Source organism: Oxyura jamaicensis, chromosome 1, assembly GCF_011077185.1.
Source record: "Oxyura jamaicensis isolate SHBP4307 breed ruddy duck chromosome 1, BPBGC_Ojam_1.0, whole genome shotgun sequence".
NCBI classification, from domain to species: Eukaryota; Metazoa; Chordata; class Aves; order Anseriformes; family Anatidae; genus Oxyura; species Oxyura jamaicensis.
Genome location: NC_048893.1, coordinates 175,698,933 through 175,722,518, shown reverse-complemented (window position 1 = coordinate 175,722,518; position 23,586 = coordinate 175,698,933). Strand labels below are relative to the sequence as shown.

The 23,586-nt window shown below is 39.3% G+C and overlaps 1 protein-coding gene across 1 annotated transcript; it reads left to right on the top strand.

Annotated features, from left to right (window-relative positions):
• The first annotated feature begins 1,877 nt into the window (after nt 1–1,877).
• On the top strand, nt 1,878–22,713 carry SUCLA2 (succinate-CoA ligase ADP-forming subunit beta). Its single transcript, XM_035322949.1, has 11 exons — nt 1,878–1,964; nt 3,743–3,926; nt 13,129–13,228; nt 13,420–13,582; nt 16,267–16,395; nt 16,817–16,955; nt 17,267–17,428; nt 17,510–17,652; nt 19,877–19,997; nt 20,314–20,402; nt 21,902–22,713. Exons 1-11 carry the CDS (start codon nt 1,878–1,880, stop codon nt 21,974–21,976), a joined length of 1,392 nt encoding a protein of 463 aa, XP_035178840.1. The 3' UTR covers nt 21,977–22,713.
• The last annotated feature ends 873 nt before the right edge of the window (nt 22,714–23,586 follow it).

The following is a 23,586-nucleotide window of genomic DNA, read 5'->3' as shown; positions in this document are numbered from 1 at the left end:
TACTCTGTCTTTTGCAATACTCACCTAAAGGAAAGCTATTACTGTGTACTTTCAGTTTCAGAAGAAAAAATGCAACCTGTCTGGTTATTGAGTAATTCCAGTTACAAAACTCACTATAATCATAGCGTTCCTTGAGATAAGATTTAGCTTTGGCATTCACAATGCGTGGAAATAACTGCATTTTTCCTTATTACTGTCCTCTACTGTTAACAGAGGACATCTCTCATTCTGGTTTCCCAGAATTAATGTTTTCTTAAACATTAATTTTATTTCCTAATGAACATTTTCCCTTAAAGATAACATCCCTTTGTCTCCCTGTGACTCATAAGGTTTATTAACTGGGTTCTGCAGAGGGTTCTGTCTCCTGCAAAAACTTGTTTGTGAAATAATCCAAGGACACCACAGTAAATATATACATACAGATCTGCAAAAGCAGAAACCCAGCTGTAAGCTGCATGAGGCAGAAATTAATTTGGTGTCAGGTACAAAGCCTGGAATGCTGGGGGATTAAAGATGGGTTTCAAAATAAAAATGTGCAAATATTGGGTCATAGAATTGTTAAGGTTGGAAAAGCCCTCCAAGATCACCCCCTACCACCAGTGTCACCCACTGAACCATGTCCCTAAGCACCACGTTCAACCTCTCCTTGAACATCCCCAGGGACGGTGACACCACCACCTCCCTGGGCAACCCGTCCCAGTGCCTGACTGCTCTTTCTGAGAAGAAATGTCTCCTCATTTCCAACCTGAACCTCCCCTGGCGCAATTTGAGGCCATTCCCTCTAGTCCTATCACTAGTTACCTGTGAGAATAGGCTCACCCGCAGCTCGACCCCAGCTCCCTACAACTTCCTTTCAGGTAGGTCTTCAGTTTAATAATTTATGTGTTTGATGTATTGCATGAAGACACTATGAAATAAGGAAAAAAAAAATCCTCAGAGTGAAGATAGTAATGATTATTTTGAACTGGAGTGGGAAAATCCTGCTACCCCACAACAGGCCTCTGGGAAGGTGCGTACTGCAGAAGGTGGCTGCAGTTGTGTCCACTGAGGTGAAGGGAAGCGTGTTGCCATTTTGTCATGAGCACAGAGCAGAGGACTGTGTTTAAATGTCTGTGTTTTGGGCCATGCTCGGCACCTGATATGCTTGGGAATGTGGGTGACTGAGGGGAGGTTCGGTGTGTTGATGGCAGGCCATGGCTGCCCAGAGCACGGTGGGCCTGCAGACTGCTGCAGATGGCTTGACTTCTCACAGGTAACTAGTGATAGACTAGAGGGAATGGCCTCAAGTTGCGCCAGGGGAGGTTCAGGTTGGAAATGAGGAGCCATTTCTTCTCAGAAAGAGCAGTCAGGCACTGGGACGGGTTGCCCAGGGAGGTGGTGGAGACACCGTCCCTGGGGGTGTTCAAGGAGAGGTTGGACGTGGTGCTTAGGGACATGGTTTAGTGGGTGACACTGGTGGTAGGGGGATGGTTGGACCAGGTGATCTTGGAGGGCTTTTCCAACCCTAATGATTCTGTGGTTCTGTGAGGAGGTCAGGATGGGGGTGGGAATTATAACCCTTTTTATGATCCCTGTAGGAAACAAACAAACATAAACTTTATTTATTTTTTTAATCCTTGTTAAGGGGGAGGCTGGGAACGAGGGTTAGAGACCTCGTCTACCCTCAGTCCTCCCCACCAGGGGGCAGCACCGCCATTTCCGCGTCCCCATGCCCCTCGCAGACCATAGAGTCCTCCCTCCTCGTGCGGTCTCCATGGAGGGATAGGGAGCCGCGCCAGCTCTTCCGCCTCCTCCCCGTCCCTTCTGCCCCGTCTCGCTGGTAGCGCATGCGCGCTGCGGGGCGTGGGGGGGGCACCTGAGGGCGAGGGGGCTCCACCATGGCGGCCTCCATCATCCGCAGCCGGGCGGCGGCCGGGCTGAGGGGCAGCGGGCTCTGCACCACCCTGGGCACCGCCATGGCCAAGGTTAGCGGCGGAGGGGACGGGGACGGGGCCGAGAGGGCGGCAGCCAGGCCCTGGGGTTGCTCTGTGGCGGGGCTGGCAGCCCGGCTGCCCGCGCGTCCTCTCGGAGGCTCGCGTCCTTCTTGTTCGCCACAGGTTTTCCACCCTTGGTTCCTTTTTTCTCTCTCTCCCCAAGGCTTTTTTTTCCCCAGGTCTTCGGGTAAATGGGTTGGTAAATTTGCTTCCCCTCCGTCACCCTGCTCGGGCGGTGCCGGGGTAGCCTCTCGCTTCCTCTAAACGCCGTTTCTGCGAGCCGCCTGCTTTTATAACCCATTAAAAAAACAATTGGAACAAAACGGGGAGCGAGGCCGGCGTGAGTAACCCCCTGCGGGATCCTCTTCTCCTTGCACACCCGGGGGAAGGTCGCCCCGAGCTCCCCTCTCGTGTTACGCCGAGTCCCCGCAGCCCGGCAGCGCCTCTCCCTCGGGTTGCCTGCCAAGGGAACGAGGCGGCTGTGAGCTGAAGGAATCCTCGGGGGGTTGGACAGGCTGCCTCCAAATGCCACAGTAATTTCTGTGGCGTAGTAATCTCGTGGCGTTTTACGGGTCTGCTTAAAATCAGTCCAAGTTTTCACAACCCAGGCTGTTTGAAATGCCAAGATATACAAGTATTTACCTGGTAGTTGTGCAAACGCTACTTACTAAACAATCAAAAACAAAATTTTGCTTGTATCTTGGTAAATTTTCAAGTCTTTTCGTCTTGAACCTATCAGTTGCATACATAAATTAGCTGTATTCAACAGATTTTCTGTTCTGTGTCCATATAAAGTTAAGGTTTTATTCCCCTATATTGAAGCATACAAAATGCTGCCAATGTTTTTGACTCCTGTGGTTGGGAGTTTTTTCATTATGAAGTACAATTACGTTCCAAGCTACTCTTTGGAAATCTATGTCTTCTTAGATTGTATGAGTAGCTGTTCTTTTTAAAATGCATTGCTTATGTAGTGTACTACCGCTTCTGATGTTTTACCATCAAAATTGGTTTCTCCCAGCACTGTGATATAGACAGTAACTAGTCAGAAGTTCTTGGCGGTCCTGTACGTCAGCTGTCCAGAAATTCAGACTCACTTCACATTGGAATTTCCTGGAGTGAATATTAGGCATGTTTTCTTTTACCTAGCCTTTGAAATGTTAGCATGTTTTGGCAACCCTCTGAATGGGGATTAATGTTCGAAACTGGTGGTATCTATTTTTCTCTGTTTCATGATAATCATATGAAGGCAGAATAGTTTGTAGCAAAGTGAATTCACTGTTTAAAACGTCTGGAGTTGGTGTTTCCTATGCCCCTCCTACCCAGAGCTTAGTTTTTAGTTTGGCAGAAGGAGACAGTCAACCGAAATTTTAGAATAAACCTATTCTGCGTGCTTTTCTCTGTTCTCTTATGCTTCCAGACTAAATTAAGGTTCTTTCCTCTGCAGATATATTCCTTAAAATATGTAAATGTGAGCTTAATGCTAATTTTAATCCTGTCAACCTTTACCACAGCTAGCAGCCTCCCTAGCTCTTCCCAAATGTCCCCAATAAAACTCTTCAAAACCCTGTAACAGGCCTGACACGAGTGGTTAATATGGAAGATAGTATACAAGAAGTATAGGATTAAGCAGGCAGATGTTTGCATTGATACACTAAACTGTACTTGTTTAATATGCAGACTTTTTTTAACCTAAGCAGCAGCTTTTCTTAATACAGTCATGTTCTTAGTTTTATTTTATTTTATTTTATTTTATTTTTTTTTTCCTTCAGATTCTTGGTGGAGGTCCAGGAATACTCAATAATCATGGGTTTCAGGTGCAACAACAGCAACAGAGGAAGCTGTCACTACATGAATACTTGAGCATGGGACTGTTGCAGGAGGCTGGTATTTCTGTTCCGCATGGAGTAGTTGCCCGGACGCCAGACGAAGCTTACAAAATAGCAAAAGAAATAGGTATAACATTAAAGAGAACGTATACAATATAGGCATGGGATTGATACAAGGTGTAACTACTTTTTCTGTCTTTCCTGGTAAGACATTTCTTGGGGTTGTGAATATAGCTTATCTTTAAGAGAAAGCCTTTCCTATGGAGCAGCTTTCTTGCAGATTGGAGACTTTGGAGCTGATGCCTTCCTAATACGAGATTTTCTGTTGTTTAAGTGCATAAGCACACAGTGAAATCACTTAAGTGTAGGTTTTAAAAATGCTCCGGGTTGTGCACAGAGACTGGCTTACGAAGCTGAACTGTGTCCCTGAAACTGCAATGGGGAAGGTCCTAACCCTACTTTCAGTGAAGGCTGTGAACATGTATTTCAGTCACCTGCATTCCCGTATCCCAAATGCTGAAGGTATTTTTCCTGAAACTTGCGAGTCTTGTTTGGAAGGAATGTATTTTGAGAGGATGTGGCAGGTAGAAGTTGTATTAGCTTAGATTCATACAACCACCTAGACTTCTTTTGAGTAATGGGCTGTGCAAATCCTGCATTTATTTTCACTCTCAAGCCGGGTTAGACGAAATCTTCTGTGAAGAGCTTCAGTGCTGGTTATAGATGCAGCTTCTGTAGTCCAAAATCTATAGAGAAGCAGATGCAAAGGACGTTTACTTTTAGGCTGCAGAAGGGTGAAATCCTGTTCCTTTGAGGACATGCTGTTCTGTCAGAATGGAGCTACTTCATAGACGAGGGGAGGACTTTGACAGCTTCTAGCTAGTGCTAGATTCCTGGCTTCTTGATGGAAAAGTATCCAATCTCCTTTGCTTTTGCTTGAATACTTGGTTAGAGTTGAGCTTTAATTTAGGACTTGATTCTACCCATTGATTTGCCACTTTGCCTATTACGCATCTCAGTAAAAGTTTAATGTTTAATTTGGATATATTGTAGAAGTCTGCTATCATTTGCAGCATCAATGCTATTTTTAAGTTGAGAGGTTCATCGCCCCCAAATATATTAAGCTTTTCACACAATTTTAATAGAGGACGTTACTTTTTTTTTGTCATATTCCACTCCTATATGCAAATGCCTAAACCTCTCTTCACCTCCACATGGATACATTTGTAGTGATTCCTGAGGTTAGGTGCCTTGTTAGTTTGGTTTCTGTTTCATGCACAGATTTAATGCAAGAAATAACATCTGGAAAAGGAGCTATTTTTCCTAGAGCAAGTTGTGCTGCTTTATGTAGAGAGGAATTAGAAAGCTTCAGATCTGATGTCCCAGAAGTTAAAGTATTTTCTGCCTGTCATCTGTCCTGTTCCTATTAGAGAGTAACTCATACACAATTGTGACTTTGTCGTCATTAAGGAAACATCTTAGAACAATTCCTTTCCAGCTATTCTGAGGATTGTTTAAAACCCAGTCCCTCGACTTCAGTGAGAACTGAGCCTGTAGAGTCATCTAAACTTCACAAGTAGGACAGAACCCTCTGCTTCTGCTGGCAAATAAGATGACCTTTTGCCTGTTTTTTTTTTTTTTTTTTTTGACAGCAGGGGAACTCACAGGTCAGGAATCCTTTATTTTGTTCCTTGTTTGGAGAAGAAACCTGTAGCCAAGTAGGTATGTTTGTAGTTAATTGCTAGTTTATAGCTCAGGCTGGCCCACGTGGCTTCCCAGGTATGCCTGTTATCTGGCATATGTGACTCTGCAGTTTCTTAGGGGTCAGGAGAATAAGATTGTGAAGTATATCAGTTCGCACCACTTAGTAAACAAGAATTAAGGAATTCAGAGCTTCTGGTTGTCAGTTGTGTACTTCCTTTAAGTTGGTGTGTCATTGGCACTGTGGCTTTGTTTGGTAATAGAGATAAGAGAGGGAAGACTTCCCAAAATGCGGAAGACTGAAGAAACCTTGGTTTTTGGTCATTCCTCAGGCATTGTCCAGAGCTAATTCTGAATGTGGCAGACTATCCTTTGCTCCAGTGTTTTGGTTTTCTGTGTTATTGTAGCCATTTCCCTCTGATTTTCATCTAGTATGTACTGAAAAAAAAAAAAAAATCTCTAGAATGAAAAAGATCACTTTTTTGTCCACCTGCTCATTGTTTGTTTTTGTTGTGTAAGAGTTGTCCTGGTAGACAGGAGATTCTTTTTTGCTTCTCTTTGTGTGTCAAACTCTTTTCAAGTGTTTGTCTAACCCATTACAAAGATAGCTGGTGACACCGCTCGCTCTGTCTTTCTGGTGTGGATCCACAGGCTCCTGATAACCTTTAGTCAGAAATATGTTCTCTGTCAATTTCAGCTTGGCACTGGATTTGTTTCCTTTTGCAGATACCTCACTGCAGTTAGAAATAGGTAACTTCTAATGGTAACGAGTTATTCCCACCCATTTAGAGCCTAACAAATGCTCTAAATTAACAGATTATCATAGTTTGGTTGTGTCTATAGCTGAATCAGTCATGAATACAGCCAAAGCTTACCCATACCAAGCGTTATTGTCACTGCAACGTAACTAGTGTGTGGTAGGATCAAGCTGAGGCATACTAATGTTGCCATGTGTTGTAGAGCTGAGTAAGAAGAGCACACCATATATCTTTAAATAACAAAAATAATGTATTTGTTAGGGTTTTATTCTAAGCTATACTTAGCTTGAGGTCCGAAGTGAGCTGAAATGGTCTGGAAGCCAGAAAGGTTGTTTATCCTCCTTCTGCCCAGCTTTTCTTGTACTGAATGCTGTTTTTTTTTTTTTCTCCTGAACAACAAAGTGTCCTAAATAGAGCAAATTGTTTACCCATACGTGAGGTAATTCTGAAACGTATGTGGAATAAAATAGAGGAATTGAGATGCATTGTTTTCTTCCCTATGACAGTTTTCTAATATTTCTAAAGGAAACTGAGATGAAATTGGATGCTGCAGGCAACTTTGAAGCAATGACGCCAGATCACTTATGGTTTGAATTTTAAGGAAAATAAAAATCAATTTTTGTTGCTATTTTTCAAAATATGATTTCTTTGCTGCAGGTGTTGAATTTCTTAAAGTGCTTTTTCAACTCAGATTTTTGTTCTGGCTGGACTCTGCAAACGATTATTGCTTCTCTTTTTTTAGAATGCTTTTTGTTGTGTCATAGGAAAGTTGGACACTACTAAAGCGTCGCTTTGCATGTAGCTTTTCCTTCTGTTTTTCCCTCTGTGGAGAGTTATTGGGATTTATGACTTATCAAACAACTTTTCCTTAGAAATTGCTCTCTACCCCACTTCAAGTGAATTGTTATCATGTACTGGGTCATGGAACTACGTTCCTTCAAAGTAATTGCTAAGTAATTCAGACACTGGGAACAAGTTTGGACCCCCTGTAAACACCACCGCTCATTTAATTTTCCCCTGGTATTTCAACACTTCCATTCAAGACCTCCGTGTCTCATTTGTGTCTCTGAAAGAATGTGTTCTATTTAGAGCCCAGAAGACTGGTATCTGATGGAGTCTTTAAAGGCTTTTTTTTTTTTTTTTTAAATAGTAAAGTATTTATAGTCATTTGTGGGCTTTACAATATGTGGCTGTTCATGTGAATGTCTCACTTAAATTTTGAAAAAGTGAGTAACTTCTCTTCTAGGATATTGATCCGACACTGTAAAATGTCTTGACAACTGCCTCGGAGTTTAGTTTACTCTCAGCCTGTGCGTGCATCCCAGCTGACTCTGTTACCGGTGCTGTTTTAGGAGCTGATGTGTATTTTAACAAACCTAAAGACTGTTCCTTGTGGAACGGATGTTTTTGTCAGTGTGATAGCAGATAGCTCAGCAGAACACACTGTTTGTAACACGTAGTATTGCTCTTAGTTGACAGCACGTGTGAAAGTTTATGTATTGTGGTAATTGAAGTGTTGATGCTCCCTAACACCTTCCTCTGGTAACAGGTTTTTTTTTTGTGTGGAAGGGAGTGATGTATTGCATGCCCACAGGAAAGCCTTATTTTCTTTCATGGAATACATCTATTTCCATTCATGCTGATATGAGAGGTGTGTCTTGAGGCAGCTTTGGTAGTGGTGGTTCTGGTGGTGGTGTAGGATTTTAAGGTAGTGAATCCCATGGCTTCATGTTCATGGCAGACTTTGAGATTTTAGTTTAATAAAGCAAGCTGTATGGAAGTGGAGGTGTTGAGAAAGAGAGTATTACACTCCACTTACCTACACCTGAGTTACTGGAAGGAAATGAGAAGCAATAGAATGTTTCCCTGTTGCTACTGCTATTAACTATGAAATTGCCATTGTAATTTGAGGTCTAGTTGGTGTCCTTATCAGTGTGGCTTATAAGGAATGATCTTTTTTGGTATGTCTTCCACAGAATGACTCAAGTGATTGGCAGGGCTGTATTCCTAATGACATTTCTCTGATTAATAGACATTTCTTTTCAGAGCTTTAAGTTCTTTTCAATATTTATATCTTATTCTGCTGTCTGTTGCTTAAACCTACAAAAAGTAATGTATAAATGTGGGTAGATCTATAAATAATTATTTTGATCTCAGGCTCTATTTAGTCAGAAACAAAAATCTAGTAAAACTGATGTATTTTAGTTTGTCTGTAGGGTCTGAAGCTCCAGAGAGTTATTCCTATGCTGTAGGACATGGATGATGCTCTTAGGTGGAAAACTTGTACGGAAATCCTTCAGGTGTTCAAATACAACTGCTCTGGTGGTCAGATTTGGTCAGAGTGCTAAGCTGTTTTCTCGATTAGGATCCTAGTTACCTGGTCAAAGTCTGTAGATAACCAGCAGTTGTAGTCTAGAAACCAATATTTTCTCTCTTTCTGGCAAGCACTGCTTTTTGGCAGCCAAAGCTTACATTTTGCTTCATCCTTTGCTTTCTTCTGTAGCATTTCACTGCTTTAAAGTTCCTATATCAGAGCATGCTGTTGATAATACTTGAGTCATTCAAGTCACTCATCTAACCAGCAGGTTCCGATTTTGACTGCTGTATTTTAATTGCTTAAGTTAAGCTACAGCCAAAACCAAACCTGTCTTGCAAGTTGGTGAAAAACTTGATGCAGTCGATTAATGTCAGGATGCATTTGTGTAGAAAATAATCTGTAGTAGGTGTGAAACATCTTGTTTCCTCTCCTGACTTAGCAAGATTTGGCATATAATTATTTCAATAATCAGAGTTTTGCTTGCAGTGATTCCTCTAACTTGGACGTTTCCAAGGCTAAAAAAAAAAATGCAATTTTGAAGTTCTGTTGTAAGCAGCTATGCTTATTAACAAAACATGGTATAGTTTGAAGAGATTATCTGCATGCGTTGGCAGAGTTAGATTTGGCATAATGTTTATGAGACTTCACTGTTAATAGCACGTTATTGGTTACAAGCCTATCTTTTCCTTCCCTAATTCCGGTAAATACAACAAGATTGTCTATACTTAGATTTTTTATTATATCCATGCAAAAAGATTGCTTTGCATTATAAATGGAGAGAGATTTAGCCTGGAACCAAAAACTTTTAAATACAGAGTCACTGAGGCAAAGATTTGAATCTTTTTCTTTCCCAGGGTAAGTTTGCAGTTGAATGGCAGTTAAGAACTTGTTTGCCACTTGTTTTATTAACCTATCACTGCCTCTTACCATTTTCCCTGTTTTGTCAGAACATGTTAGGCGTGTGTAATCATTAAGGTCTTCATGATAAGAGGAAAGCAGTACTGCCAGCACAGTGAATACTGGGCACAGAGAAGTGGCAATGGAAATGATTTGACAAAAATAAGAATAGAAAGCTGTAAAGCAGAACATTTTAATTAAGGTTGTCTGCCGTAATCACCAGACTTCCTACTTGCACAAAACTTCAGAGATAATAGAACAACAAGCCTTCTTGCCTTTTAATAAGCTTATCATAAGATGTGTTGTACTTAGATCATCAGTGCATGCGTGCGTGGAGAAAGGGTCCTTTCTCCCAGTTGGAAGGCGTAGGTTGTGGAATCAGAAGTTATTCCTTCCAATCAATAAACATCCTTATTGCTAGAAATAAAGATTGGGAAGTTTCCTGGTCGTGTCACTCTTTGTCACTGTCTGGTTAATAAACCGTTGTTGAAGATGTCCTGAACAGATGCTGCCTCGGTGTTTTTCTGATTTCAGGCACCTGTTCTTCTAATTGGTGTCTACTCTAATTATTCTAAACATTTCCTGTCTGTTTTCTGTTTACTTACGTATGGTGTTAGTGCTAACTGCTGTTAATACAGAACCGAAGCTCTTACCAAGCACCAATTCTGAGTTTTGCATGTTGCTGCCATAGCTCGGTTGCTTCCCTGAGACCCTGGAAGTACTGAAGGCTTGTTGGTTTGTTCCAGTGCCCTGCATGCTCAGCAGTCCTCTGCTGTGGCAGGACGTGTGGTAGTGCTGCAGCTGCAACACTGCAAATGAGGTCTGTGACCAAACATTTCCACCCTCGGTAGTTTAAGGGCCACTTTAAATAGGAGCTGTAGGAAAACCATGTTCGCTGAACAATGGACTTCCTACATGGGTCAGGTTAAGGTTTTCTCAGGACATGGTATCTTTACTTTTGTTTTAGAAACATCTGTGAAACTTAATTGCCTGTGAACATAGCTGGTCAAAAAACCCTTGAAGTTTTGTGTGTTGATGCAATCAAGCAGCTAGTTTACTTGCAGTAGTATAGGAAAACAAATTACATGAGCAGCATATTAATTATTTCTAATGCCACAAATTGTTGCATGCTCTCTGTGAAGGATAGTCCAATGACAGCTTTATGACCAGAGTTGATGGTGAAGAGGTTAAAGTTGTTTCTTACAGGCTTTTTTCAGGTCTTTGTATGTTGCCATTCATACTACTTAAACTCTTGTAAGAAATACCCCATAGGAGGAGGCCAGTGTTGCTCCTGTGTATGTTCTGTATGTGGTATAGCCCAGTGTTCTGCCTCTTATGGTGGCAAAGAAACATGCTATTTAGGGAGATCGTGAGGCTATTTACTGCAGTCTGCGCTCTCAATTCCCCCCAGCATCCTTAACTGCCGTCTTCAGGATATTTGAGGGAGCATCTCTGCTGGCTTCTTTTGGAATCTATTCTTCCTTCACATCTACTGGCAGGCTTTACTATCTCCTGCGAAAGAAACTTTTTTTCTTGCACCTTTTTAAAATTGACTTCCCTTGGTAGGTAGCATTTGTTTTCAGCTGGCAATGAGTGTGATACAAAATGCTGATATATTTGCAGATGCTTTTTCTTTCTCTGTCCCTCACCAGGTATGGCTAAGGACAGTAATCACATTCCTGCCTTGTTTTCCTTTCCTAGGTTTTAAAAATGCCAAGCTCTTCAAGTCTCTTCCTATAAGGGAAGCTCTTCATTTCAGTGATCATCCCAGTAACCCGTCTTTGCAATTGAAAATTACTTTTATGATCATGCCTACAGCTAAATATAATGTTCCACTTGAGGTCTTACCAGAGCTTTAGTTGGCATCTCTTTACGACTTGTTCAGATTCTGGTCTTCATTTCTATGATGCAATTACTACAAAGAAGATGCCTGTGAGTAAATTTCACTTCACAGAGAAAGATTTTTCCCCCTTGTTTTTTTTTTTTTTACTACCACCCGGAAATCATACTTGTCCAAATTTTGTTTCTCATGTATGTACAAGATAAATGGTGTTCAAATGGAACTTTATTTTTAAGCTGGCACGTGGCTTTAATTTATCCATGAAGCAAGTGATCCAATACATGATGCATAATGTTTCTTCAAGCAAGCTAGCTTTGTACCTGAAGTACTTGCATAAAGGTTGGTCTCATGAATAAAAAATGCCAATATCTTGTTTCACACACCCTCTATAAAGCACTACTTGATTGCCAGTACTCAATAGTTCTAACAAAATAGTTGTCTTCAGGAGCAGAATTAGATAACAGACCATGCTAAATCAGTGTACACTTGCATGTTTATAACCTTCATGCTTCTTGTGCCAGAGAGCTTCATATCGGTTGTTAGATTCAGAGATGAGTTGTTAGGTAGACAGTTAAGAAATAAAGCCTACAAGTAGCTAGTTGGGAGCAGTAACTTGAGTAGCTCTTTCCTTTGCTTATATCACAAGTTAGGGTGGCTATAATGCATGTTTAATTTTTATCAGGCTAGACAGTATGCAGGTTAAAACAGGAATCAGCACAATTTTTTGGTGTCTGATAGACACCAAATATATTTTATATATATATATATATATATTATATAAATATATTTTTCAGTATGCACAACAGCTAGTTTTGTTCAAGCACAGCAATTTCTCTTATGCTCTTACCTGGCTTCCTTTTCACACCCAAGAGGACAAGTGTGGTGTTTTTTTTTTTTTTTTCTTCAGAAAGACCAGAGTGGCTCAGCTAACTGTGGCATGAAAGAATGCACGATGTGCCACACAAATGTGGATGGGGCAACTCTTGAATCTTGCAGTTTAGCTGCTTTCTGCGGTGTATTCAGTGTGGTTGGAGTTGAATAATCTCTCAGATGGGGCTTTGTTTTTCTTCCTTTATCATCTTAAATTGCTTGGTGATTTTTTCTTTTTTGTCTTTCAATGACACTGCAGAATATCCCAGTCGGTCACGACTTTATTCTCAGACTTCACTTTTTTAAACCCAAGTACATAGCCTGCCTTTCCTACAAGAATATTTTGGAGAGGAATTTTAAAAGAGTTTAAGGCAACTAAAAGACTTTGGCTGCTCTGAGAAAAATAGTGGATTTGCTTAGGCCTTTGACTTCTGCAGAGCACTCAAGTTTATGCATCAGTGCTCTGCTGAATGGAAGCCATAGTGGACCTGCGAGTTAACTTGGGTAAGTGCCATAGTTGCATGTCATTGCTGAGAAGATGATGGTTATAGACATGAGGTATTTATACTTGATTGAGGAAAATATTGGTTTATGATTCCTCAGATGTTTGATGTCATATTGTTAATGGTCTGGGAGATACTAATCATTTATTATTTAGGGCTTAATCATATGGGATTCAAACACATTAAAGAAACTCAGAATACTCAAAGAAGAATGGTATTTTTTGAATACTAACTCACCAAGGTTTGTTCACAGAACAGCCTAAAGCTGCAATTTACGGATTTTTGGAATAACCTTTGTGAGTTATGTTTCAGTCTTTTGATCCACGTTTGTGTTTTGCATATGGGGAGGAAGGGATAAAATGAAAACAGCCTTTATTATTCTAACTGGGGCAATTCATTGTAGTAGTCACAGATGACAAACTTTGGGTTTTCTTTCATTCCAGGTTCAAAGGATCTTGTGGTAAAAGCACAGGTTTTAGCTGGTGGTAGAGGGAAAGGAACCTTTGAAGGTGGCCTCAAAGGAGGAGTGAAAATAGTTTTTTCGTAAGTTCTTTCTAAATTATCCAACCAACTGGAAAAACTTCACTTTCACATAATGAATTTAACCTGTTGCCTAGTTTAAAATTGATGTTTTAATGATAATCTTAAAAATAACAGAAATTAGGTAAGATTTTCCTATGCTACTTCTGTTTTGCCAAGAGTTTTTGTCACATTCTGAGCTTCTTTTATTCTAGCCCAGAAGAAGCAAAAGATATCTCCTCCAAAATGATTGGAAAGAAGTTGTTTACCAAGCAGACAGGAGAGAAGGGCAGGATATGCAATCAAGTATTTATCTGTGAGCGCAGATATCCCAGGAGAGAATACTATTTTGCAATAACAATGGAAAGGTCGTTTCAAGTGAGTAATATTAGAAATAGAAGTCAACCAACTAAATTGTTATATATGAATTTTAAAAGTACTGTTTGCTGTCCTGGTTGCTTGCACTTGAAAATCAGAAAAACACACGAGCTAAATTACATTTCATAGTGTGTCTAGTTATACAATTTTCTCAGTGTTTTAAATGCTTTAAAAATGTTATGCTACGACTTAAATTTAAGGTATAATGAAAGAGTATTGGTAGCCTCGTCTGAAGTTCAAAGTCATACGGTTGAAGGGGAGGTAGGTGGAGTGAAGGGTCCTTTTCATTTTGGTTTCAAAGTTTGCACTTAGCTACCTGAGTTTAGGTTAAAGATACATCTCTAAATGTGTATACACATGTACGTGCTATTTAAGAGTGTTGGGAACAAGATAAGTAAAAGTATTTTGGAAGAACCAATAGTTCTGGATAAATTAAGCATCTGTATTCACCAGTGTATTGAGATTGCTAGGGATGCACAGGTGGGTCCCTCAGTTTTGAGAGTGGTGGTAGCTTTCTTGTACCATTACTCTTCAGGAACTGGTAAGAAAGTTGGGGATTTGAGGTCTGTCTTCACAGCTTTTAGGAAGATGAAAACTGTAGTCTTCTTGGCTTTTGCGTTCTGTTTGTTTGGGCATGTAGTTTTTTTAGGCCATAATACAAACCCAGTTACTGAGCTCTGTCAGTGTATTACCTGACAGACTAGTGTTCCATTTAAGAAGGACAGAACATGAATTGCTAAATAAAAAAGTCAGGGCAAAGTAGATCTTGAAACTTTTTCTTCTGAAGCGCTATAAAACTGAGTTTGGTCTATCCAGATGCTTAGGAGTTTGTCAGAAGTATAGCTCTTGGTCATTTGAGGAGTACCTCTGGTCTGAGTATGAAATAATTTTCTGTGGAGGAAACTAGTCATCTATTTCTTGCAGAAGTAGAAATTTAATACTGTATTTGTTCCTGCCTCTTCATTTGTAGTGTTTCTGACAAGAAAGTATCTCTTGTGTTGGGTTTTAGTACAGTTAGGTGACCTGGGTGCGTTCTGTTGTACTGTACAAAAGTTTGGAACATCCAAACGTTACAGTATGCCTCCCAGACACACCACGAGGTGGCGTTAAAATACTTCAAATGGCTGGATTTTGTAATCGTAAAATTTTGTACTGCCCAAACAAGCATCCTTATGGAAATAAGAAAAAAATACTGTAACTAATTTAATCAATTTAAGCATTAAAAAAATATCTTACTAGCTTATATTGAGTGTAATTTTGTGGATTATTGGTTTTTGATAGGGGTGTTCTTTGTTTTTACTGTTGACTTGTTAAGTCTTCCTTTTGGAAGTGCTTCTAATCGATGAGGAGGAAATACCTTTCAAAGAAGCTCTGAAGGTTGACTAGCACACAGCATTGTATTTGATATTGCTGCAAAAAACTTTGTTTAAAATGGGCAAGAAAGCTTTTAAGATAGTTGACAATGGCATATAATGTCTTGAGTATTATTCAGCAATCGGGGCAATACTTCTTATGTCCCAGAACAGTTCACTTTGGTCAGTTCTGTAGAATGCTAACTTATTTTTGTGAAGCGTTTGTAGCTTCCTGACTGTGTTCAGGGTGTGAATATCCAGATGTGCTCTTTGTGTTGAACCTTGCTCTTTGATGTAGGATAATTCACTATCTGCACGTTTCCAGTTGGAAGGATGGTGATGGGAGGGGAGTAGCGTGGTTATTAAGTACATTCTCTGAACCAGCATCTTGTTTTCAGTAATTAACTGTCAGCAGATAGAAGGCTTTTTAATGTTGAAGACCTGTGCTAATAGGCAATGCTTCCGTAATACACCAGCTGTCATAACCCGTGCATGGATGGTGATAAGGGAAGTTAGTTGACATTATATGTGTGTGTGTCTTTGGAGTAAACAGGAGGACTGTTCCCACAGGGAGACATTTTTAGGTTTCATGGTAGAGAGTCCTTGATGTTTTCCTTGAGATTTAGCAGAGAAAACAAACAAAACAATAACAACAAAGCAGAGAAGCTTCTACAAATGTTACCAATTCCATTTTTTTTTTTTAGTTTCTTGTATTATTGAATAATTGAGTGCTGTTTTCTCAGAGCTCCTTGACTTATTTTCATCGATGGCTATCATTACTGACCTCTATGACCCTACTGAACAGGAATAGTTTGCCATAATTTATCACCAGATTCTGCATGTCTAGATTTGTCCTTGGAGCTGGAGTATGCCAGGCACTCATTTATTCGTTCTGCCATTTGATGTGTGTTTATGTAGGGTGAGTGGAGAAGGGAGAGATAAGTCTGTTCTTTCCCTGGTGACAACCTAGAACGTAAAATGCATGTAATTACTCAGTTGAATCTTTCTATTAAAATGTAGTATGGCTATGCTAATTGCTCTGTTGCTATGGTATATACAAAGAAAAGTTTTTCACGTTAAAAGAAATTGGGCTCAAGACACACCTTACAATTTGGAAAGTATTATTAAAAGTTGTTTAAAAAAAATGTGTATTGAATAGAAAAGATAGTAGCATTCTTTTCAGTAAAAGCACGCAAGTAAAACGCCCAAATCCAAATATTGCCAACTAACAACCGGGTTTCATTGTTGTAAAGAACATTATTTGAAGAACTAACTTTCAATTGTGTGGTACAAAAAATTATTTACTTTTTTTTTTTTTTTTTCCTTTTCTAGGGTCCCGTGCTGATAGGCAGTTCTCAGGGTGGCGTTAATATTGAAGATGTTGCTGCAGAGAATCCTGATGCGATAATTAAGGAACCCATTGATATAGTAGAAGGCATAAAAAAGGAGCAAGCTGTTAGGGTAATTGTTAATGTGGAAAAGTACACATTAGTGAGGATGGGAGTGTTGCTTCTAAATCTTATGAAGTGTACATGCATTCAGCCTGCTGAGTTGTCTTAAACCTTTTGAAACAGATTTGAAGGAGTTATTTAAGTATTTTCAGTTTGATAGTCAATGTAAATACAACTCTGCATGGCAGTGCTTTATATAGCTGTGTAAAAGCATACAATGATGACTTTTTACTGGCTCTTTTAGGAAGAGTGCAGTGTTTTATATCGAAACCAATCTTCAAACCCGAGCGTTACTTCTTTCCTGGAAGACAGGAGGGGTTCTGTATTTACATATTCAGTTGATACTGAAATAATAGTGGGAGCTTCCTAGTTTGTAACTGTAAATCAAAAAATCAACATCAGTTAGCTGATAACCAATCTTTTACTTTCAGCTAGCCCAAAAAATGGGATTTCCTCCTAATCTAGTGGATGAAGCGGCTGAAAACATGATCAAATTATATAATCTCTTTCTGAAATATGATGCTACCATGATAGAAATAAATCCTATGGTTGAAGACGCATCAGGAGTTGGTAATGTTTCTTCTATTCGTATTCTTCTTGTAACAGCTTGGCGTTTTTGTAAATCTGAGTTAGTTTGCAGTGAGTTTCAGCTAAAACGGCAGCTGTATACAGCAGCAGGTCTGGGCATTTACATGGTGTGTTGAAAAGCATATGTAATAAAACATAAATCTGAGAATCTAAGCAGAGTACATAGCTGTTTTTCGTTGCTCTGATTGCAGGTCTGATGTAGCATGCTTTAACATGTCTGTGTAGCATTTGAGGTATTATTTTAGTAGTAATGGCATGAAATGACTTTCTTTTTAACTGTTCTTTCCCTTCAGTGATGTGTATGGATGCCAAGATAAATTTTGACAGTAATTCAGCCTATCGCCAGAAGAAAATCTTTGATATGCAAGACTGGACACAGGAAGATCAAAGAGACAGGGATGCTGCAAAAGCAGATCTCAACTACATAGGATTGGATGGAAACATCGGCTGCTTAGGTAGGTTCTGTTTAATGAATTTTAAATGATCTAGTGGATTTATAAAGTGACTTACTAAACGTTATTTTTATTCTCTTATAGTCAACGGTGCTGGTTTAGCTATGGCCACGATGGATATAATTAAACTTCACGGTGGGACTCCAGCAAACTTCCTTGATGTTGGTGGCGGTGCTACAGTGCAGCAAGTGACAGAAGCCTTTAAGCTTATTACCTCTGATAAAAAGGTGAGGGAAGACTTGGTATTTTAAGGGAGTGTAGAGGGGCAACACAGGCTGTGCTTTCAAATACAACGCCTAGTGCATGTTCTGCAGAAAGCATGTTTTTGTAAGCATAAACTTAAAAAGGGAAGAAAATTGAGGTGTTAGCTAAATCTTTGTGCAAATGAAGGTCTGTAAATATATTCAAGTTTTTTCTCTTTTTTATTTAAATAGATTCTTTGGCTTAGTACTGAGTAGGCAGTTTTGTGTCCTCTGGTTGAAATTACAGCTGTATTTGAATCTTTCCAGAGATTCTGTGAGTGTCAGACTGCCCACGCCTGCTGTTTAAACAGAAACCGGTATTCAGATGGATTTCCATTTTGTTTCTTTCTTTTGTGCTAGTTTTGCAGCTGTTTTGCACATAGAGTTGTAGAGATAAATATTCTTTGTGCTGTGCACAAACAAGTTTCTAAAGTACTAATTCTGTAAAGTGTAAGATAAAATAACTTTGTAATGGACTTGGAAGCACCAATAGGATAATTTATCCTATCCAAAGTTTCTCAGGGATGTTTGAACATGATTAAGAAAATAAACAGGTTGAAACCAGAGAAGGAACTTCACTGTCCTAGAAAGACAGTATGAAGACTGACTTGTTACTCTATGTGGGGTTGATTCTGTGTGATTCAGTGGGAACTGGATGGCAGTTTAGGACTTAAAAAAAAAAAAAAAAAAGAGCAACAATAAAAAACCACACCCAAGAATGAAGTAACCAGAAAATGTGAGAGTGGATTGCGGGCTCTAGTATGCTACTTTTGCACCAGAATTTAATGCACCACTTGATCCTCTTTGAAAAAGGCCAGAAACAGAATTGTCATACAAGAGAGCGTAGCCTATTTCCCTTTGGAATGATTTTTGGCAAGAAATACAGAGTCTGACACGCTCTGCTAGAGTGTTCTGACTTAACCTGTTTTCAGCAAACTGAGGAATAAGTGAGGGACATAGGCACAGAGCATCTGCATTAAGGAGAGAGAAAAGAAGGAGAAACTAGACAGAGCCGGGGAGGAGGGTGGGGGGAATGTTGATCGGGGAGAAGTTCTTGCAGTGCCAATTCTCTGCTGATGCATAGACGAAGGCTTTCCAAATCCACTTATTAATATCTTTTCATTCCTGCCTTCCTTCAGCTGCTTGCTGTTTAATTTAAGGAAGGAAAGAAGGTAGCTGGGGAATTCCTGGTTCCCACTGGTGGCAAGGAGTGCAGTCTGGCTGGGTCGTGTTCGGGGAGTTCGGACAGCCTTCTGGGCATTCAGTGTAGGTTACTTCAGCCTATTAGTAGCAGGAGCGAGAACAATGTCACACAGATGAGCTAGTCTAATTACAAGATAATGAGAACCAAACTACTGTTTCTTACTAGCTGCACATTAACATTTTGTTAAGTTTATTCTGTCCTCCAAGGCTGTCTTCTGACTGTTTTTTTTTTTTTTCTTTTCCATCTTTCACCATTGACTGCAATCTTTTCAGCAACTCTTTCTGCCACATATGCAGGAAAAGCCTTTCACTTAACCTCAGGTGTAGTCCTTCTGAATAAAATACATTTCAGATATCCTACCTCTAGATAGGTTAGCTTTTAAGTAAACTGTATAAACAGTGCATGATTTTTTAAAATTTTGTGTTGTTCAGTGTGGTTTCCTCACTACACTGAGGTATTAGTGGGGGAAATACCTGTGCTGGGGTATTCTTAGAAATGGAAAAAGACAGTTGAAAAATTCAGTGCTTAGATGAAACCTCGGTAATGACAGTATTTTGTTTGATTTGCCTGAAGAAAAACGTCCCTCTTTATCAACCGTGCTCTGAAGTCATGCTCAGTATATTCTGAAATAATGTACGGTGGTGAGTTTGTACAGAAAATACTTGTCTTCTCAAGTAGTTCCAAGGCATAAATGCTGGATTAAGAGAAAGAGCTGTTGCCCACAACTTGTGCTGGATTGAAGGACAACATGGAAATTTCTTGGGTTGGATATTTTTGAAGTAGCATTGTCCTGAAGTAACTGTATTTTCTGAAGTAAAGCATGTGACCACAGAACTGTGCTTCTGTTGCCAAAGTTCTCTAGGACACATACTGCCTTTCTTGAGCTGCGTCCCTTACTACACTTACAGAGCTTGAATTTTCCCTTGGTTGAAAGGCAGTGAGTGGTGCTTTTAGTTGATGTGCTTCTGGCCATTTTTAATGTGAGTATTGTTATTGATTCTGCAGGTACTGGCTATTCTGGTAAATATTTTTGGTGGCATTATGAGATGTGATGTGATAGCACAAGGTATTGTTATGGCAGTGAAGGATTTGGACCTAAAAATACCAATTGTGGTACGATTGCAAGGTGAGTGCGTTTCAGTACGTGGTAAATACCTTTCTGTCCATACTGACAAATGTTCGTGAGCTTCTATATTACTTAGCAAGAATGTATTGTATAGTAAGCTGAAGACTATGGAAAAATGAGGCAAACTTAGAATTTAGATGGTGAGGATTGGCCAGTTAATAAAAAATAGATTTTCTGCTTATATAACTTCTAAACTAGTTGTCTTCCAGATTATCCACTAGCTTAATTTCCAAACAGGTTTCTTAGAAAATATGAGCATACCCTGGAAATAGTAGTGCACTATTCAGTAAGAGTTGCATTTTATCTGTTTCTCAAGGTACACGAGTTGACGATGCCAAAGCTTTGATAACAGCAAGTGGCCTCAAAATCCTTGCATGTGATGACTTGGATGAAGCTGCTAAAATGGTAAGAGAACTGGTTTTGAATATCCTTTTCAGTATGTTAGATAATATTGAAAAGTTCAAACTCCTTTTCAGTTAACTAAAGGTAGCCTAGGATAAATCAGTGCCAGTTATCAGGGCTGCAAGCGAATGTTTCACAAATTAGTAAGGTTATATTTTGCAAGAACAGCTATGATGTCAGGAGCTATTATGCCCCCAGAGTTTCAGTATTTGGACTTTTTTTCCTGAAAAGGCTTTTTTTTAAAAAGGGTTTGAAAAATAAAGCAGGTAAATGGCAAGGTCACCTTCCTTGGCCAGGAAATGTCTAAGAGCTTAGCTTTATAGCTGAAAAATGCAATACTTATTTGATAGAACACTGTATTTCAATATGTGTGATTAAAACCAAACATAGTTGATTGCCCTGTTGCTTCATAAAGTAATTAGATATTCAGACAAGTTGGTTACGATTTTTGCTTCTTGGGGTTGAAGCTCCTGAAGCTTGGGATTGTTTGGAGTAAGAACTTGCTGAGCCTAACAGTGTAGCCCTCTGTATTATGGGATAGTGTTGAGTCCTGCTTGGTTACAATGCTTTGATTTGGTCCTTGGAAATCTTCCCTAGGAGTACATAAGGGTTCTTAAGCTGCATTTCATCTATATAATGTATTTTTTAAATCTGTTGATGCTCTGTTAGTTGAAACGTGGAACCATTCCAATGTTGGAATTAGTTTTGTAACCTTAAATTATCTGTGTCTGGAGAAGCACTTTATGAGAGGGTTCGATTTGTTTGTGTATGTTGCCCTTAGGTAATTCCTTAAACAGTTTTATGTAAGATGATGCAATGGGTGGGATAAACAAATATATGAGGATAGATCAGTGCAATTAGCTGAACATTCAAAGCAGTAATTGTAACCAATGATGAGAAAAGTGTGTGTATAAATACACTTTTTCCCACCTAAATATTCACTAGCTGTCTGTAAATGATTCTGGCCAAGTAGGATTTTAGGTGAGTTTGGAGTTAGGTAACGTGGACAAGAAAGCATACTACAAATGTGTAGCAACAGTGAAGATAAAGAATTTTAATCTTCAAAAAACAAGGGGGTGTAATTCCTAGGCAGGAATTAATTCACAGAGGTTATGCAAGAGAAGCTTAGGCTCCATAGGGTGTCAAAATATGATCCAGAAATGCCTGCAACAAAAACATACAGGAGGAAAATCCTCTGGATACATGAAATTGCTTGTGAGTGGGATGCCAGTGCTCTCTCCACCCTCCCCACCGATCCAAAATAAGGTTTAAAACTTTAAACGCTATTAGTATGATATTCATTTGGTTGTAAATGAGAGCCACGAGATCTTTTCCAAGAAATTTGACTGATCTTTCAGTTAAAAGTGGTTAAGAAATACTGGGCTAAATCAGTTTGCACACAGTGTTTAGACTCTTCTCTGACACTGCTTTCTTTAAAGAGATGGTTCTGACTCACTCGAGGTAGAAATGTTTTGAAATTAAGTCTTTGTTTTCTTTTTCAGGTGGTGAAACTCTCTGAGATTGTAACCTTAGCAAAACAAGCTCAGGTGGATGTTAAATTTCAGTTGCCGATTTGATCTGAGAAATGTCATGCCAGTGTCTAGTATGTTCTCTGAAATACTGTTGTTCTGTGGGATATTTTTCTTTTTTTGTGTGGAGGCTTTGATTGTTTGGCAGGCGCACAAACCGAAGTACCTGGTCTTTAATGTTAACATTCAGAGTGGGCAGGGTTCTTGTAAAAGTGTGTATTGCTGATATTTAGTCCTTCTTAGTTGTTCTCAAACCTCCAGCTTCTGCTGCAGAATGTCACTTCCAACATACTTTTGCATTGTCCAAAGTAAAGCTTCTGGTTGAAAGAGAATAATTATGAATAAATTCTAAAGTTACTTTTCTTGTAAATTTGTATTAGCCTTGGTTAAAAATAAATATGACTAGATTATCTAGTTGTCCATGCGGAGAAATGTATTGAAACGGTATTTTATATCAGAGACAGTTGTACTTAGTGGTGTAATGGACTTGAGCAAACAAATCATTATTTATGAACAGGTGCATTTGAGCTTGATCAGAAACATTTTTAAAAGTGCTTCACTGAAGTGGCTGGTTACTCTTCTGGACAACGTGTTTAATCACTACAAAGTATACTGTAGCACTTAGATTTTCACGATTTCAGGTCTTTACAAAAAAAGCATTGTGTAGTTTTATATATGAACAGGCATTTACCAAATTTCAAGGAGATTAAATATATAGAGAATTAGAATGTCTATTGTACATTGCTGATAAAGTTGTACATGAATAAAATGTCTCCCAAAACTTCCACTGTCTTTTTTCATCCTTTTGATCAATTGCATAAACCTATGGATTAGACCATGATTTAAAGGTAGCAAGGTTAAAAGCTTTTAGAAATAAATTTATAATAGCACATGCTCTTTTTTTTACCTTGAAATTGCATTATGTGTTAAAAATGTGAGCTTATGTGGAACTAGTTTTTGTCACTTGAAAATGCTGTTGATTTTGGCATTGCATACAGCTTGAAACTTGTCTGGTGGTAAATTTACCGCTTAGTAATTTAATATAGAGTTTGGAAACTGTTAATCATTTTTTGTTTGTATTTTTGTAGACTGTTGTTGTTTAAACAACATTTTCTTGACTAAGGATAGTGTTTTTTATCGGGAAATAACTTGTTTACTGTGAGATTTCAAAATGGGAAGTCCTTTATGATACAGACAGAGAAGCTCTTTTTACCAAGGCCTGTAGTGACAGGACAAGGGCAGTTGTTTTATAGTGAAGGAGGGTAGATTTAAGCTGGATATGAGGAAGAAACTTTGGCCGGAGAAGTCGTGGATGTCCTATCATCGGAAGTGTTTACAGTTGCATTCGATGGGGCTCGGAGCAACCTGGTCTAGTGTGGGGTGTCCCTGCCCATGGCAGGGGGATTGGATTTAGATGGTTTTATAAGGTCCCTTCCAACCCAAACCATTCTGTGATTCCTTCTATAATAAGCATGAACTGAAGACTTAAAAGGGATATGTGAAATGTGGAGAAACTTAAAATCGTACCTCAGTTTTGAGGTAGGGCAATATGAAACTTGTGTGGTATATTTCAGTGGCTTTTAGGCAAAATTAGCAGAAGTTAAGTTCATTCTGAATTTAAACTGTTGTTTTCAGTCCTAGTTGGTCACTCAAAATAG

Coding starts and splice junctions, on each gene's coding strand:
- SUCLA2 (XM_035322949.1), top strand. CDS start 1,878: ATGGCGGCCTCCATCATCCGCAGCCGGGCGGCGGCCGGGCTGAGGGGC. Junction 16,396..16,816: donor AAAAGGAGCAAGCTGTTAGG/GTAATTGTTAAT, acceptor TTTTACTTTCAG/CTAGCCCAAAAAATGGGATT. Junction 17,653..19,876: donor TTATTACCTCTGATAAAAAG/GTGAGGGAAGAC, acceptor TTGATTCTGCAG/GTACTGGCTATTCTGGTAAA.